General features: G+C 40.6%; 1 protein-coding gene across 1 annotated transcript in view; it reads left to right on the top strand.

Moving 5' to 3' along the window:
- Window positions 1–19,097, top strand: part of TMEM178A (transmembrane protein 178A) — a 43,457-nt gene that overhangs the window by 22,019 nt on the left and 2,341 nt on the right. The window contains exons 2-3 of the mRNA XM_006909649.1: window positions 8,096–8,209; window positions 11,027–11,164. Coding sequence (XP_006909711.1) covers window positions 11,059–11,164 — 106 coding nt within the window. The 5' untranslated portion in view covers window positions 8,096–8,209; window positions 11,027–11,058. The remainder of the gene's footprint in view (window positions 1–8,095; window positions 8,210–11,026; window positions 11,165–19,097) is intronic.

The raw sequence follows: 19,097 nt of genomic DNA, 5'->3' as shown, positions 1-19,097 counted from the left end.
GCGTAGAGCCTGGCACGTAGTAAACCCTCAGTAAATTATTATTACTATTCAGTAATTTGGGCATAGGTGGGCGACTTAAGTGGCCTATGCCTTGTTCTCCTTATTTGTAAAAAGGGAAGACTATGCGCTTTGTGTAAGTTACAGAGATGTGTAAGAAGGCACTTTGAATACAGCGTAAGAGGCTATATAATAAATAAGTGCATGATTATCCTTTCCTTGTAACTACACTAACACAGTTCTTGTGGTCTCAAAAGTGTGCTTATCTGCTGCAGATTTATGTCATGATTTAGCAATGCCCATGGAGTTGTTCGCGGAACCAGAACACATGGGAAATAGTGATAAAGGCTGCTGAAAACAGAGAGCCCTGCCCTGTCATCTTTTCTGCCTGCTGCGAATGGCTTTGGGATTTGGCTTCTTTTTGCCATAGATTCTTGCAGCTGGAAGGTGGTGAGCGCCATCCTCTGTTCTTGTTGGAGTGAATCCTCGATCATCCATTCAATTTGGAGATTTTACTTCTTGGCCCTGGTACTTATCAGGCCATTTAACTATGAGAGGGTGGACTGACGAAGTTAAAGGAAATGCAGTTCAGACTTGTCAGTTTTGCTTGATGATTGCTTAGCCTTGATCATGACTTAGAAAAAGTAGAAAATGTTTGAAATCAGTTTATATTATTTTTTGATCTCAATTCCATAACCTATCAAAGCCCAGGAGTACAACTCTATCAATTATAGAGCCAGCTACAGAACAGGCCCTCTCTTTAGATCCTACAGGCTGCTTTAAAGGGGCCTCTACTTTCCATTTATCTTGATATGTGTCTGTGACACATCCCCTCATAAATCCAGCAGCCCATCTGGTAAAGGAGACACGAGAATATTGTTCACAATAGCAAATATATTTAAATTTTTTTCACAGTCTGAGCAGAGCTATTGCCCTTGCCTATATTTTCATAAATTAGCTCTACCAAACATTGCTTTCCTAATCTTTATATACAGTAGTAATTAGTCAATTCAGTTTGATCCAGGGTTCATTTTCATAAGCGAAACAAACTTCTGAAAGTGTAGCTCAATTAGAAGGATTCTATCAAGACACCTGGAAGGGGCCACCAGTGCATTGTTTTAAAACATAATTTGCCTGGAACACTGCCAACTCGTTCTAAAATGGGCAGTCTTTCTCCACTAAGTGGCTGTTTTTTACGTATTTGGGATATTGCTAAAGCCTTCAGTATTTATGTGGCAATCTCTCTCTGTCTCTCTCCTCCCCTCTCTTTTTCTCCATTTCTTCCTCCTTTCCCCTTCTCCATTTCAGAGTTGCAATTAGTTTTACTTATTTCATTTTTTGTTTTGTGATGTTGTATTCTAAATTCAGAAAGTAGGTCCTCTGTTTAAAAGGTACTTGCTAAATCAATGTTTGTTGAACGAATGAATAAATGAATGAGTGAAAGAAAGAATAAATGATTGACTTTTGATGGCAAAAATGTAATCATTGAGACTTGGCAACTTACTTCCTCCCAATGCTGGAGTTGAAGGTGGAATTACAGGAAGAGCTGACCCTTACACAACACAGGTTTGAATTGCACGGGTTCACTTATATGCAGGTTTCCCCTCCAATAAATACAGTCTGCTCTGCTATCCATGGGTATCACATTCTTGGATTCAACCAACCAACGATAGAAAAGAGTATTCCCAGCCATGGTTTCCCAACTGCAGATTGAAAATACTGTTTTCCATCAAGATCTGTGGTTGGTTGAATTTGGGATGAGAAGGGCTCACTGTAAAGCCAACAGTTGTACATGGATTTTCAACTAGGAGGGGGTTGGCACCCTAACCCCTCCCCCACTTTGTGCGAAGGTCAACCGTATATTATCTCATTCAGTCCTCGTGACAATTCTATGAGATTGTGTCACCCCTGTTGTACAAGTGTGGAAATGGAGGCTCAGAGCAGTTGAGTTTATTGCTGTAGGTCACACGGCAGGGTTCCAAAGCCACTGTTCTAGTTTACATCCTTGCATGCTGCTTCTTATACACACATATTAAATGCAGGGAAAAAAAACCCCATGTTCCCAAGTTTCTCTCAGAATTTGAGAGTACACGAGCTTAATCTTTTGATTAAAGAAATTGTATTAATTGATGTTCACCCTAATTGAAAAAGTCATGCTAGAGAGGGAGGAAAGCTTAAATTTGCTTCCCAAACTGTTTGGATGCCTTCCTGAATCCAGGAGATTTTAACTTCAGGTGTGTATTGACAACAGCTTTAGACCCATGGACCATGAAGACAGCTTTTGTTCAGATTGTATCGACCTCTCCGAGGTCAGCATGTTGTGACCAGAGCAGGAATAACCAGCAACGACTGTTGGCCTTGTCCCTGTGACTTGGTCTCCCCTGTGAGAAGGAAACACCACAATGTGCTGTGGCCGAACACCCACTGAGTGGATGGGTGTATTCAGTTTCACCAGAGTTGGGGTTCAGGGAACAAGGTATGGGATGGGGTGTCAGTTCTTGCCTGTGTCTGCCTTCCACAGAGGGAATGGCATAATCCAGAGGCATAATTACATCCCTTTTCCCACACTGGCGATTCTGAGGTGGAGGAAAAAGAATAGGAAAAAAGAATTTCCACACTGTGGTTCTCCCATCTCCTGCTAGAGAGGGAAGGTAGAAGGAAGGAGAGAAGAGGAATGGGGAGGGAGAGGGAAGCAGAGAGCACTCAGCTGGGCTGAAATCCCCCATAAGCCACACAAATCACATCCTCTCTTTAGCCTCCAATTGTGAATACTTATCCCATCAGCTAAGTCACGGCCTCTACGCCACGAAGATTCTGAGAAGCTGAGAATCTCTGGCTTTAAAGTTTTAAGTATTTTATTACTTTTTACTGTAGATACAAAAAAATAAAGATACAAAAAAAAAAAAACTACATTAAAGGAAATTTAAAACTCAGTTCAGGAAACCAGTGGTCATCCACTAACCTAAAACAAATGACAGTTTCCACCTTTGCATAAGCTCATACCTGTTTGAACACTGTTATTCTTTGGATGCTTTAAAAGAAAAAAATTCCTGTGATGATATTTACTCTCATCACAACAGGTTGAGTCAGTCAGACTTGTCATTGAATCCTCCCTCTTTGTCCCCTAGAGATCATGTATTTACAGTTCATGGAACTTGCCTGAGTCTTGACATTAAGAAATAGTCCAGTTGCCTAGGTTTGTTCAGATAAATAAAATAGCAGTAGTAGTAATAATGGTAGCAGTAGTAGTAAGTAGTAGTAACAGGAGTAATAGAAACTAACACTACAAGTATTACATGAGTGTCTCATTTAATCCTTCTATGAGATAGATGAACTATCACTGTCCATATATTATAGCCGAGGAAACTGATGCTTAGAGAGGTTAAGTAACTTGCCGAGGAAACTGATGCTTAGAGAGGTTAAGTAACTTGCCGAGGGCACAGCTAGTGAATTGTGAAGCCAGAATGCAAATCCAGGCTGTCTTGCTCCAAAGAGAATATAGAGTAAATGCAGATACTAATGCTCCACACTACCAAGAAGTTGATTCTGTATCAGTAATAGGAAACAGTTACAGCAGGACATGAAAGTATATTGTGGAGAGCATCCAAAGAATAACTTTTATTCCTTTCAGATACATCCTACATGAAACATTCTTGCTTTCAGTTGCTTCTACTCTGACAGGAGTCTTATTCACCTTCATCTGGAAATCTCCTGTCTTTGCTACAGTAGTCACCAGCCACATGAGGCTGTCAAGCACTTGAGGTGAGACTTGTCTAAAAGGAGATGCACTATCAGTAGAAAACACACACGACATCAAAGACTTAGTATGAAAAAAGTATATAAAATATCTCAATAATTTTCGAAATATTGATTGCGTGTTAAAAGAACATATGTGAAACTTAATTTCACCTGTTTTTTTTAGTATGGCCATCAGAAAATTTAAAATTATATATGTCACTTGCACTGTAGTTTTACTGGACAGTGTCACTCTAGATTTACTAATTTTGTACCTCTCTCCTTTCAATTCTGACTTGATGACGGGTTTGTCCTCAGGAGCTTCACTTTCAGGACTTGTTTTGGTCATTTGAAGCTTAAAAGAGAGCATTAAGCTGCTAAACTTACTGTACTTGGTTTATTTATCTAAGCGAGGGTATTCATACCCATGACAAGAGGTAGCGATGAAAACATTTTCCTTTGTCTGCTTAGTACCCAATTCCCTCTGAAATTAAATCTCTCTGACAAGAACATGGCAGCTACCTTGCCTTATGACCTCATGATTGAGCTTTCATTTTAAACTAGGATGTGTGCAGGCAGAGCTGATAGGAAAAAAGTTCTTTATTTTTCTGCCCACGGGTCAGTTATGGAATTCCAAGTTGCCTGTGAAATGTTTTAGGAAACAATGCAGACTGTTCACCAACCCTTTCGTCTGCTGGAGAACCTGAAGCCTCAGTTATACTGCTGTTGTCAGCAGTTGTTGTTGACATCTCTTAAACGTCACAGACCCAGAAAGAAGTCAGGCTCAATTCTTCAGGAACTTGGGAAGTTCAGAGGGAAGCAGACTATCGGATTTATTAGGAAATGACAAAGACTAAGTAACCAAGAGCCAGACTGTGTGGCTCAACCTCTAATATTAGAATGAAGCCAGAGAAGGGAGTTAGCTGCTTGGGCTCCTGTGTTTGCGGAAGGTCTTTTGAATGTGAATCTGGAGGGCATTGTCTGTTTTGGATTGTTCCAAGGTGAAGGCTGTACAGAGAGGAAGGAATCAGTACCATATGGCCAGGGTGCATGTCTGGGAGGCTGGGCATCAGTCACAGGTAAGAGTAATTGAGGTGAGGGGAAGGAAGGTAATAGGGACCTAGAGCCTGTGTTTGATTCAGTGGGGAGCTGATGGTATATTTCTGGACAGGGACAAGGCAGAGCCTGACTATGGAAACCCAGCTGTATTGCTCTCTGGAACCATTAGAGATGTTATCTTCTGTTTGCCTAAGTGTGGAAGCTGACACATTGGCACAGCATTAAAGCTACCTAATAATCCTTTATGTAGCACTGACTATGTGGCTGTTTTAAATAAATACATAATTCTAAATAAATACATAATTACATTATGGCAAGTAAAACTATTATAGTAATCAATTTAAAGAAACATATTAAGTTAATGATACTGTAAAAGGTAGGTGGATGTAGTGAAAATCCTAAAGGTTTTCATCTTCTACATTACAGATGGGTAGCTGAGGCTCAAGAGGCCCCAAATCTTCACACGGCAGATTTATCTAGCAGAGGCATGCAGGGTGCATTGGAGGGTGGGGAGAATAGGGGAGTGAAGTGATGATGGGCATCTTGCCCTGAAGTGGTGAGAATGGAGAGGAAACAGGAGAGACATTGATGGGCCATTGTTCGGACAGCTCTTTCATGTGTCTGCCCGGGTTAATCTGCGATGCCCATTTAGGGTAGACTCTTAGTATTTGACAATAGTTCTATATAGTGAATGTGAGTGGGTGCCAAGAGATAAGTCATAATTAAATGATGACATTTATTGAGTGCTGAGAGTGGACCACATCCTATGCTAAGTCCTTGAATTACCTCTTTCATTCCTCACAATAACCCCATATAAAGTATCTGCCATTATTCCCCCTCTTTTAAACAGAAGAAGGCTCTGAGAGGTTAAGTAATTTGCCAAAAGTCACACAGCTGGGATTCAAATCCAAGTGTGTCTGACTGCAAGGCCTTTAGCTACCACATATACTGCCTCCTCTTTGATTGTCACTAATAACATTTTTACAGCACCTTCTGCTGTTACTCACCTTTCTCTCTCATTTATAATAAAGTATGGGTTTCTATGACTTAGCTTGGGATTTGATTCCTCTCTCTAAGCACCAGAAACAACAGAAATTCACCAGGCCACAAACTCCATTCCTAACCTCTGTGTAGCATATTAATAGATCTTATTCTATGGTTTATGTCATCATTAAAGTGCCTCTACTTGGCCCTTTAAGAAGCTCATTAATCACTAAATATAGAACACAACTTGTTCTTTTCAACCCTCTGCATGTTTCTTCCCCCCATTGTGTGATGCCATCTGGTGCAATGAGATCATGTTTTTTGTGTTCCTTTTCATAGAGCCGGATTCATTGCTCTCTAAACCCGGAAAGCCAGTTAATTTCCAAGTTTGCATGCATGGCTTTGAAAAAATTTGAGTCTAATGCCTCCTTGTGGATTTTCACAGTATCACCCTTTAACATAACTGCATGGATGTTACGTCTTACCATCAGTGATATTTGTGTGTGTGTGTGTGTGTGTGTGTGTGTGTGTGTGTGTGTGTGTGTAAAAGGCCCTAATTTGTCTTTGACAAGCCATCAAGCAACTACAGGTCTTTTCCTGTGTGATTTTTGTCAAGTTTCATTTTGTCCATTTTACGTGTATGCTGTAGGAAGCCAAACATTAATAATATACTTTCCTCTTTGAAGCTATTAGACTTTCTGCTATGACATGGAACAAGTGTATAAGAACGAGGAAATAGAATGGCTGATGGCAGGCCTCTGACACATGCTGATCTGTCCTTCACTCCCACTTTCTCTTCTAATTCTGCCTGAAGTCTCTAATCATCTTCCAAGGGAGTAGAACACCAGGGTTGTAGAACATTTTCTTGCAAACTCAGCTGAGGAGCCCTGGGCTTACCACCAGACTCCCAGAGTTTGGGATCTTTGAGGACTGCTTGTTATTTTCCAGGCCAGACCTTGTCACTCTCCCTACTTCTTTTCTCATCTCATTTCAGGGATCTTGTCAGTTTAAATTTAGCCTGGGAGCCTAATGGGAAAGGAAAGGTAACTCGGGTGATGTGTGCACTGCTTACCTCATTCCTGGCACTTGCCGGATTCCCCTGGGGAAGCGGGAGAGCACTGGGCCGGCTGCTCACCTCATTTCTGCTACTCTCCCTGCCCACTGGGGTCATGACCGTTCCCACCAAGGGGCGCTGGAGGAGCTGGACCCTGAGGGTATTTGCAATGATGTAAAAGAGACTACACATTTCCCTAGCACAGGACTTGTTCTAGGGGCAGCTCTTCTGAGTCTAGGGGAAAAATTTCTCCCCAGTCCACCCCCTAATTCCAGCATTGAGTATTATGCTTACTCAAATCTCACCAATTAGGGATTTATTTGCATCTATGAGAATGTTTTTTTAACAGCTGCCAGAATTAAAGGATTAACACTCACTCACATCTCTTTAAAAGTTAATCTAATCAGATTGCATTTTCTCAAAACGACTGACCAAGATGATTCACAGTGAAAGAAGGAAGTATTGTTGTGTTTTAATTTGACAGAAGGTAGATACTTTTATGAGATTCAGAAGACTTAAGGGGGAAAACAGGCCTGTATTAATTTATGGAATAAATATATGAGTTGGGAGGGAGGGCAGGAGAAAGTACTAGGTGTAAAGCAATGGGTACACTTGCCCATTTCAAAATATTGTGCCTATGATGGTCAGAAACCAGGAAAGGGAGGAAATTTTTCAATATTATCTTTTCTCTCAGGAGCCAGAATGCAGTTCAGTGAAAGTCACATCCAGGAATTACATCAGCTGGCTCCTGTGGGTTGCCTGGTGACTTACTCACCGCCTAAACCGCCACGTAGAAGGTTGTCTTTATGGAACAGTGTCTTCCAGTTTCCGATAATGCACTTCCTAATGAACTTTTTGATGCAACCCATTTGAGAGTTAGAGATTGGACCAAATTCAGACATGTGTCATTTATCCGTGTTAATTTAATATTTCAAGCTGATTTCTCCCAACCATCTGTGTACTTTTAAGCCATTTCTTCTTGAGGAGTTTCGTGTTTAGTTATTATATACTCAGTGTTGTAATACAATTAGGGGAGTTTAGATCCTTATCAAATTTAATATATTCAAAAATAAAACATGATTTAAAAAATTATTTCATGTTTTAGGATTTTACTGCTCTGACTTGTCTTTATTAATGAGAATAATCAAGAAATTCCTACTCCCTCCCCCATTCCAGCCTGTTTAGAATACATTATTCTGCCTTGGGTCTCCAGAATTCTATTACAAATGCACAGACTAGTAAATCGCATTTCTTATTTTCTTCAAGGTATTGCGCAACGATGCACAGCTATCAAGTACCACTTTTCTCAGCCAATCCGCTTACGAAACATTCCTTTCAATTTAACCAAGACAATACAACAAGATGAATGGCACCTGCTTCGTGAGTATTTCTGGGAGAGGCTCAGACTGGAAATAGTGTCTTTTTGAATGAAAATATTCCCATCAGCCCTCTCAGGTTTGGAGTGAAAGATGCTATGCTGATCACATGTGGGCCTCTGGGCTCAATCTGACCTGGTTAGAGACTCAGGGAGTCATTTCACTATGCTGTAGTCACAACTCGTTTACACATCAAATGTGTGAAAGTCAGGCATGAGGTCTTGTGAGACAGTGCAGTGTGCGCGTCTGCCTGCCCTGGTGGCATCGATACACAAGTGGCTTCCTGAGTTTTTTCCTTACCACGTCATCAGGTATAAGGTCCTGCTCAGTGTTAACCAAGGAGATTATACCGTAAGTCCTTTTATCTTTATACAGTATTCATTTTAGGTGCCGTGTCTATCTTGGACCTTGATATTTCCGCTAAAATATTTTTATGAGTGTACGTTGTAATTTTCTCAGAGGATGTCTGTTACCTCTGCATCTCAACAGCAGGTATTACCCTTTTTCATTGTCAGGAAAATATGAAACTCTAGAAAGGAGCATGCAGTGTGATGCTTAAAAGGGCTGATATTTACCTGAAAACTATTGATTCATGCTGCCTGGTGATAGGTAACTCAGGAAAGCAAATATTAGACAAAATTCTTTTCTGTGTTTACCCTAATTAGAGGTTGACGTTTTTCTTTTCCAACGAAATAAGTGGCAAGGACTTCGGTGATCTCGTTTGGTGGCTAAAGGCACTGCAGAAAACCAAGCAGGGTCTCATTTTCTAAATAAACCTCTTTGCAGATCAAAAGGTTCTGTTTTGAATCTCAAATGCATAAATGGAAGCTCTGTTGCAGTGGTCTGATATCATAAATATTATGATTGGCAAATTTAGGATAAGGAAAGTCATTGACTAAAATGTGGTTTATTTCTTAATAGTATGACTTCCTGAAAATTCTTTCTTGCTGGCTGATGTTAATGATCATTTCTCAGCAGATCTGAATTAGTCTTATCTAGGCCTTTTTGTATTTTAATTCTTTATGAGCATGTTGGGAATTCTTAGTCTTAATCATCTGTCTAGAAAGCCACATAGTCACTGGTTTTAGTCAGATCAGAAAAGATCATCACAGGATCCTGAAAAAGAACTTCATCTCTACTCAGAGTTTATACCCTGTTATTGCCCAGCAAAACCGAATTGAGCATTCTCCTTATAATCCTTTTTGAAGTTCTCGTGGAAAGACACTTTTAAAAAAATCTCATGATGGCTCTTTCTAAGAAAATCACACTTGGTGATCTATACCGTGTTTACCAGAGAAGTTTAACATGTCTGATACCAATGTGAATCCCATGTGGATTATACCTGAACCCTACGCCTTTTAATGGTCATAGAAAATAAAACTTGAACCATAGGGAATTTAGGAGATTGTGAGATAAGAGTAGCTGAACTATTATTACATTTACCCTGCTCAGATGTGCATGTCTCAAAACGACTTATACCCTTAACATTAAATTCAGCCCCTCTAAATTATCACTGTTGCAGGCCTCCGGCCTTGTGGTGTCTACATTTCTGGTCAGCAATGGCCTGCTTTAATTTAGATGCTCTGAGTTGGAAATGAGAAATTTCCTGAGAAGAAAGGGATGGTCCATGTGTGACTAGGAGCCAGACTGGAGGCTACCGTAATCCTCCCTCTATGCAGCACCCCTAAGAGGACCAGGAGCCACACGCACATGTAACCAGGTGGCTGGGTGCTTCCACTGGAATAGAGCAGCCCATGCTTCAGACAGTGGGTCTTGCCGCTTGCCGGGGCTGAATGTGTACACAGGTGATAGGTAACTCAGGAAAGCAGACCTGTCGACTGGCCTCAGGGGCTGCATGCAGACCTATGTTTGGGATCTATTGTTTTAAGAAAGATCATAGAAATGTAGCTAACAATTTTTAATATTAGCATTTGTTTAAAAAAAAAAAAAAAGAAGGATGAAAACAGACAGAAGTAAAGATAGCAGGACAATCAGAGTGCTGCTTCAGGGCAGCGATCGGAGTGGAAGTGTGTCCGAGTCCGCGGAGCCAGTCCATTCCCTGGTTTGGCCTAAAGGTGAGGGAGAGGCTGTATTCCTGGCCCAGTGGGCACAGTTGTGTTTTTGTCATAGACTAACCCTGACAGTTATGTATACAGTGGACACCAACCTGGGGAAATGGGTGCTTGGGTTGTGGGGCGACGTTGAAGGGGAGAGGGTGGTTATGATCAGAAGACTTAAATGTGTACTTTGGGCCCTATTTCGGTCACCACAATTGCTTACACTTTCTCAAGTCCTTTCTGAAACCAGGCAGGAATAGATAGATGTAAGTGAAAAAGAAAATAATCGGCATCCGTGGTACTTAGGGAAAACCATATTTCACAATAGCTCACTTTTTAGGCTCTTTCTCCAAAGTCAGATTAATTACAGCCATTTCAGTGGTGGTAACCTACATTTTTATTGCTCTTTTAAGGATAATAAAGATATTTTGCAAAGCTACCTTGCTCTCAGGTTACTCAGTAACTTGTTCTCTGTTACTCAAGTTGGCTCTGATGTTGCCCTCTGGTCTGTTCTCTGCTTGGTATGGACTTCTGCATGGACTCAGGGAGGGTAGACTCAGAGCCCTTGATTTGTTACACCCAATCGGTCCTCTTATGAAATACCTGGGAAGAGAATGCCCTAAACCACCTGGCCTTGTAGGTTGTAAGCTTGTCATGTAGCTCGTTAATCTACACAACATATGCAAAGCTCTTCATTCCCAGTTGTCAATGACTGTCCTTCTTCTGTTTATTATTTTGAATGTCCGTTTCTGTTTTGAGATTAGATTTGAGAAGAATAACGGCTGGCTTCCTGGGCATGGCTGTAGCCGTCCTGCTCTGCGGCTGCATTGTGGCCACGGTCAGTTTCTTCTGGGAGGAAAGCCTGACCCAGCATGTGGCTGGCCTCCTTTTCCTCATGACAGGTACGCTGAACCCCTTAGATGCCTCTCCCGGCAAAAGTGAAGGCTGCTCTGCATGCAGCTAGTGTCAGTTCGTTATCTCTCCATTTATTTTGTTTTCATTTGTGATAAAAGCAACCAGAAGGTTATTTGGCTTTGATGAGTAATACAGAATTTACAGAAATAACTGTTAAAAATGCATCCCTAATTTCTTCATTGTGGCCTGTTGGAAGGTTAGATGGGTCTTGGGTTTAATTCCATATGAATCAGCTCTGATTTTCTATCCCATTTTTTCATACTGCACCCCAAACCTGGCCTGGATTCTTGGCAAACAAGGACCGTTGCGTATCAGGAGTCCTGAGCAGACAGAGGATGATAGATCCCACAGCCCATCCCCCCAGACTGAAAGTCAACTCAAAGTACAGCTCTTAGTGATGGTGTCATTTTTACACGCAAAACATCCATTCATTTCACTGCACGGATATTTTTTTGAGGATTTACTATATACCAGGCACTGCTCTAGGTACTAGAGACACACAAGGAACCAAGGCACACAAAATCCTTCTCTGTTTTTGTTGTGGGGAGACATAAACAATAATTTATGGTAGCGATAAAAGCTATGAGGAAAATAAACAGGGCAGAACAGGGGACCCAGGGAAGGCCTTGCTGAGGCAGTGATTTCTGAGCTACATTTTGAGACGCAGCCATTGGCTGGGAATGTACTGCAGGCTAAGAAAGCCGGAATGCGGAGCCCTAAGGCGGGGGTGGGCTGGTGTGTTTTGAGCCACAGAAAGACCAGTGTGGCTGGAGGGCGGGGAAGGAAAGGCTGGTATCACTGAGGTGCAAGAGGCAGGCAGTGTCTTGGATTCTAATCTAAGGAAGCCACCGGAAGATTTTAAGCAGAGAAGTGACTTGATCTTGAAGCAGGAGATTGGAAGGGAGGTATGTGGAGACATGACTGTGGCCTTTTTGATTAGCAGGTGAAGGACATTTTTGTCTATAAAGGAGTTAGAAGCTGAGTGATGGCTAACAGTGACCAAAGGTGACTGCAGGAAAGAAATCTTTCCTTCTGCTTCTCCACAAAAAAATTAGTGTGTTAATGATTAGTGGATGCCAAATTAGTAGTTTCACAAAGTATGCTCAGTATCAGAACTAATATTACTCTAGATGTAAAGCCATTTAGAAAAAGCTTATTTCTACTAACCTAGAGTTCTGTTACTCAAGTGACCACAACTGGGTTTTCTAGCACATCTCACTGTCATAGTCACTTACTCAAGCCCAAGTTTGTTGGAGGTGCCAGCACTTTCTCTGTGGCCGATGCCATTTTCTGTCAGTCTGTCTTTCAGGTGGCACTTTGCTTTCTGGAGTGGTCAACCAGTCAGCCTAAGAAACCCAGTTCACAGGCAGGGGCCCTTCCTTCTCATTCCCATCTGCCCCTTTCTCACCCCGTGAGTAGTGTGAGTTGTCACCGAAAGCACCTGACAGAGCATTCAGAAGTCACATGGCCCCTGAATACTTGTGAGCGGAAGTTTTCCAGATTTTGAGGACTACACAGTGGCTGCTAGTACTATAACACAGGGAGGCTAAAATTCTAGTTCTTGAGGTTTTGGGGGAGGATTTGAACTCTCAAGACCATCCATCGGGTACCTGCCTAAAGGTACCTATTTCGTTTAAAATCCAAATTATAGAATGAGTGGATGAAGGCAGCAAAGAATCAGATTATTTTATGCCTTTGCTGGGGCTGAGTGGTCATTAAAAATCTTACCTGTTTTCTTCTCTCGCTTTGTGAACTGAGCCCCCATTACCTTGACTCTTGCCTTTATATACATCAAAGAAGTACAGATTCGCTTCCCCCAACTCTGGAGAGGCCCACAGCACATTTCCTGGATAGGAAAATGAGAGGAGCTGTGGATGACGAAGGCCTCGGTAGCAGTTCAGGCATATCTGGTTTTATTGTGCGTCACAGATGTTGCTTTTCTTAAAAGTTAAAGGCAAGACCCACCACCAGCAAAAAAGTTACTACTTGCTTTATTGGTATACACACTTTATTGCTGTGGTCTGGAACTGAACCGCAATACCTCCGAGGTATGCCTGTAGTTTTTAAAGGACACTTTTAATATGGGTGATACATGAACAATTTAGCATATAAAACAACTGTTAACAGTAAAATAAACCACAGGGCCATAAAAGCCCAGCTTATTGAGTTTTCCTTGGGAAAAGAGGCGGAGGGGCTGGTTTGGTATTAAATGAAAGCGGGGGTGGTTGTTTGGCGTTGGATGGACCCAGAGAACTAGGAGTTATTTCCTGAGCCCGTTCCACCTTTCCCTGCTCAGCCCTCACTTCTGATCCACATGTGGATTGTAACTCTGGGCCAGACTGGCTCAGAGGTCCTCAGGATTTATCATCGAAAGCCCCTGTGCAATTGTTAAACAAAAACGGAACAAGCAAAACAATAGCCACAATAATAAAAACCCATAACAACAACAACAACAACAACGACGACAACAACAAAAAAGCCACTCAAACTTATGAACTTGAAGTTTGATGACCAGTCCTGAAGGTCTAACAGACAAAACACACACTATTTTCCTTCTTGTGCTTTTGGTTGCCCAAACGACATTTTTGGAATAAAGGAAATATTCATATATAAATCCTACAACCTGACAGTTTGGTCGTTTAAATACTTTGCTTATTCTGAACCAAATATTGCCCATGTTTTTGCCTCATTAAAAAAAGAAAAAAGAAAAAGAAAAATGTTTGGGACCATCATCACCTGCAAAGTATTTAGTCTTCCGGGCTTCTAGTGAACATCATAACATAAGCATTCTCCATGTTGCTACATTGTTCTCTACTCAGTTTTTAATAGCTGCATATTCCTTCATGGAATGGATATGTCCTGTTGTAGTCGTCTATTCCTTTACTGTGGGATTTAGGGAGGTTTGTTTTCATTTTCTCCTACAAATCATGCCTTTCTATTTCCTTTATAAACACCTAGACAACTATGTTAATGTATTGCATGAGGCAAATTAGCTGTAGGATATTCACATACAGTAGCAGAAAACGAGAGCCATAAGGGTTAAAGAATTGATTGTAATTAAGCTGAAGTATCTTCAGCAGCCCTTGTTAGAGTCACTCCCACAGGTTTTTGATGCTAAATTTAGCCCCTTCTAATGCACTAGCATCTTATTCTCCACCTGAACTTATTAGCCAAAACTTCAATGAAGAACATCAGTGATGTGACAGTGTGAGATGTTAAAATGGAAACTTTGAAACAATCTTTCTCTTTCTGCCTTAAAGCATACAGACAGTTCTTGATTACCTGCAAGTGGAACAGCCATGCTGCTGACTGTTAGTTCTCACTGGGGAGCCAGGTTCTGTCCCCTTTTCTGCCCCCTTCCTTTTTACTGGGACCTCTCAAGGGACTGGACTTTCATCTCCCAAGGGCTCTAAGTGTAGGCTTTGACTTCATGTCTTCTGAGGTTCCACACCTAGTCACAGAGGCTTACACAGAGAACGGAGGAAACCATGCTCATCTGCCAGCTGTAAATTGCTACCCATTATTAGAGCACGCTGTTTTTAGGGCGCCGTGTGTGAATATTTCCATCAACATTAAATGATGCATTTCGTTAGATTGCCATAGTCACGTAATTATGATAATTTGTTATAAATATTTTAAGGGTTAATTTATTCAATGCAAACATTTTTAAAGGCAGTTTTAATGTCCCTGTTGTAGGGTTTTTATTAACTTTTAACATACTGTGAGTTTCAAAAAGTTGGATAAAGAATAGTCCTCCCTTGACAGGGGCCTCACTGCCCACTGGATACATTTCTTTTCCCAGGCTGTGCCCTGAGCAGCCCCTGCCAATGAGGTAGGGCCTTCCAACCTGTGTCCTGACAGCAGATAAAGAGGAAACAGAGCTTAGAATGCCCCAGCAAAGCTCAGGGACAGTTAACATCCACCGTCCATTGATTTTCTTCAATGCATTCAAATAAAAAAAGACTTGACTGTAGTAGCCGTATTGAGTTACCTAGGTTATCCACTGATTGTGACTTAAACTACACGTCCTAATGCCTTATCTGAAACCCTTAGGGCCAGATGTGACTTGGAAATCAGAATTTTAAAGTTTTATTTTAGAAAGGTAACAGGGTGCATATATCCTATATTATCTAACACTCTCAGCAGAGTCTGAAATCAAATACATTTACATTTCTGCAGCAAAACATATGAATATTCACGCTAAGCTGGATCAATAAGGACTATAAATAGCCTTATGTCTCACCAGGTCAGGTTTTACCTTTAAATGAGGTTGCTGCAATCTTTCAGAAAAAGGTTGGATGTTTTTTGGACTTAATAATTGTGGATTTATTATTTATTTGTTTGTTTCTTTGATTGATTGTAAAGCTTTGTCTATCTCTGTTACTCCTGCCCAGTCATTTAGTTAAGACAACTTAGGAATGACTTTTTGAGCAATCTGTGAAAAATAGCATGAGGCATTTGTAGTTGTTGCAAAGAGATTGGAATGATGAGCAGGTCATTGTTTGAAGGAGTGAAAAAAAATCAATGTTTATGCCTTTGGGCATTGCAGTTATGCTATTTATTAAGCAGACTCACCAAAGTGAAGTAGCTTCCATTCCTTTCAGCCTTTTAAGCACATCCAAGGAAGATGATGCAAAGAGTAGCCCAGTTACTCGAATTACATCTTGCCAGCTGACCACAGGCACCATGAAGATTTTAGGGAGGGAAATTAGGTTGATGATCAGGGATGGCAACATAAATTTTCTTCTATTTTGACCCAAAAATATCCCTTCTAGTACTATAATTCTGTGATATCTTGGTATCTTCTAATTAACAATATTGGCAGAAAACCTATGAATATTTTATAAGAAAAGTAGCTACATACAGGGCTTTTCAGAACTAGTAAGTTTTCACCCTTTTGATGATGCTCCCAGCAATAGCCAGGCCTGAGCTTGAGACTCAAGAACCTCTTTCTCTGAGTGCCACCAGCTGGGCTGAAGATCATCAGTGGTAGCCCCAGGTAACTCCTGGGCTGAAGATCATCAGTGGTAGCTCCCAGGTCAGGGGAGAAACGAAAGGGAAGGAAAAGCCTAGGAAAATGAAAGAGAGGCGATCTCTCTCCTCATGGATTTTCAGCAAGGAACATTAGATTTGGAACTTTTGAATGCAGAGGTGGTACCTTATCTTTCATGCCCCCTTCCCATACCTTGCATTGACTAAATTGCTACTGAGAACAGGGTAGCATTATTTAAAATAATTTGCTATGTAGGTATGACCTATGTGGAGCAATTTGGAATGGACTGGTTCTTAGGTTGGAACAACTCGGTGTATTGCAGATCTGAATTTTGTTCAGCAAGTTTTGTTGACTCCATGTACTCAGCTCTTTTATCCTCAGTGTGGAACTTACAGGAAGTCTGAGAGGTGTCTGCTACATCCCTGAGATGCATGCTGGAAAATGGAGTGGAAAGAACACTTGAGATTCCTGATCACATCTATGTCAAACCCAATATGGCTGTGACCAACAAGAACTCATTCAATTAAGCTACTTCTAAGATAATCAGAACTGGGTCTGGGACATAGTAGATGCTCTATAAATAATTCTTGAATAACTGATTAAATAACATTTAAAATAATAAAATCTTGCTTAGGCCTATAAAAGAGATAGAAATATACTTCACACATTGACTACACACACACACACACACACACACACACACAATGTTATGGTCTGAATTATGTGCCCCCAAAATTCATATGTTAAAGTTTTAACCCCTAGTACCTCAGAATGTGACTATTTGGAGATAGGCTCTTTAAAGAGGTAATTAAGTTAAAATAAGGTTGTTACAGCAGGCTAATCCAATATGACCAGTGTAGGCATAAGAAAAGGAAATTTGGACAGTTACTGAGGAAGGACTGTGTGAAGGCACAAACCAAGGAGAGAGGCCTCAGAAGAAACAACCCTGCACACAGAGTTGATCTTAGACTTTCTTCCAGCCTCCAGGATTGTGAGAAAATACATCTGTGCTATTTTGTTATAACAGCTCTAGCAAACTGATACACACGAGTACTGTAAGTTGTGTATGTGTAGCTGAAGTGGAATTCCACAGTATCAAAGCTGACCCACGACTAATTATCCAGCCACAACGAAGATGTTTCCATCATTAAAACAACACCTTTCCTTGATGTCTTTGAAAGCTTTGTTTTTGTTTTTTCCTTTTTATGAGCGAGTTAGGCCTCTTTTACCAAAGCTTCTTGGAACCATTGGAAAGAATGCTTTGTCTCCTCTCAGTAATAATCAGAAGCAGTCCCGCCCACACTATGGGTAATGGCTGTGGCAGCAATATATTTGCAAACTTTCTTATAGGTCTGAAAAGGAGGAACTCTTAGATTTGCTCTTTTGTTAATCTTTGCTTTCCTTTCACTCAGAACAACTTTGGAAGCATTTTAGGAGGAGAAAAAAAAGTCACTGGAGGGCAGCCTGTGGGGGCATTTGTAGGAAGGGGGAGGGGCACATTGGAGGCCTATTTGTGGGCTCATGGGTACCCTTTCTACCACTTTCAGCTGAGTGAGTAAAGGCAGAAGAAAATTAAGCAGGTTTCATCAAGATTTGATGAGTGCCTTATTCCAAACAGAACTTAAGTGGCACAGAAATGCATATAATATTTCATGATAAAATAAATGCAAACAAGCCATAAAAATAAGACAAAGGAGCAATCAGGTTTGCAAGGCAAATGGATCAAAGGGTGAAGCAAAAAAGCATGCCATAAAGTCCCTGACTTTTGCTCATGGTGGGCCACTGATTTAGCTTTAGGGAGTTTCAGCTTTCTGGCAACTTGGTCAAAAAAAGACATTGTATTAGTGACATCATTGCAGTATTCGTGAGGTAAGCACAAACCAACAGCGCTGGGGTAAAGCACAAACACTCATGACATCATCCTCCTGGTCAAATCCTCAAGTTAGATTATTTTGTATATTCCTTTTTTATTCAATGTGAACTGGTGGTGTTATGCTAAACTTCATTTTACCACAAATGAATTTATGGAGTTGGCCTGGGGAGAGGTGCTAATAATATCAACCTCTAATAGAAACATAAAGGGAGTATATACAGAAAGAGAAATCCATGACAATCTGATATATATATATATTTAATTTAGTGGTATAATACTAAATGTATGAGTATGAGATTCACTAGGAAGTTTTGGGAAATGTTTTTGCTCTGTGCCATATTTTGGAATACCAGAAGCACAGAATTGGACACTGTGAGAAACTTCAGTAACCAAGTCCCCCATTTTTTGCCCCCTAGATGAAGAGACTAAGGCTCAAGAAAGCTAGGTAATTTTAAGGTTGCACAGTGATTAGTCGTGATCTGGGAACTTGAATACACATTTTCTGCATCTCAGCACAATACATTTGGACATCAAAGGATGCTTAAAAGTCTAAGTTTGAACTCAAGCTTTCAGAGGTCATTAAAACTACGTTACTTGTAAAAAGCCTTGCTTTTAGGCATTCAGCTGTGTGCAGACAGTTAAATGAAGAATGGAGTTGTTTTTACCCTGAACAGGCCATTTTTCTATTATTATATTGTACCTGTTGATACTCCAGAGATCAATTTTTTTCTAACTGCCTTATTGTTCTATTTCTAGCATTCATTAGAAGGACCCTGTTATATATAAACATAGTCTTTGTTTCGGTGCCAGTGAAAAGATTTATGTAGATGTAAGAACATTTGCTCTTAGCAAGGTTTAAAAAGAGCAGAGGAGTATTTTTTTTTTTTTTTTGACTGGTTCATTCCTTTATGAAAGAATTGTTTCTACCATGATCTTTCTTTGGAGAACTCAAAGTGATATGTTTGCCATTATAATCTGGAGCAAGAAATTGAAAGATAAGATTTTATTCTTTTTAGAAAAACAGAATCGCTTTAGAGTTTAAAAACAGAATTAG

Source organism: Pteropus alecto, unplaced genomic scaffold (assembly GCF_000325575.1).
Source record: "Pteropus alecto unplaced genomic scaffold, ASM32557v1 scaffold131, whole genome shotgun sequence".
NCBI lineage: Eukaryota > Metazoa > Chordata > Mammalia > Chiroptera > Pteropodidae > Pteropus > Pteropus alecto.
This window is presented reverse-complemented; position numbering and strand designations above follow the sequence as displayed.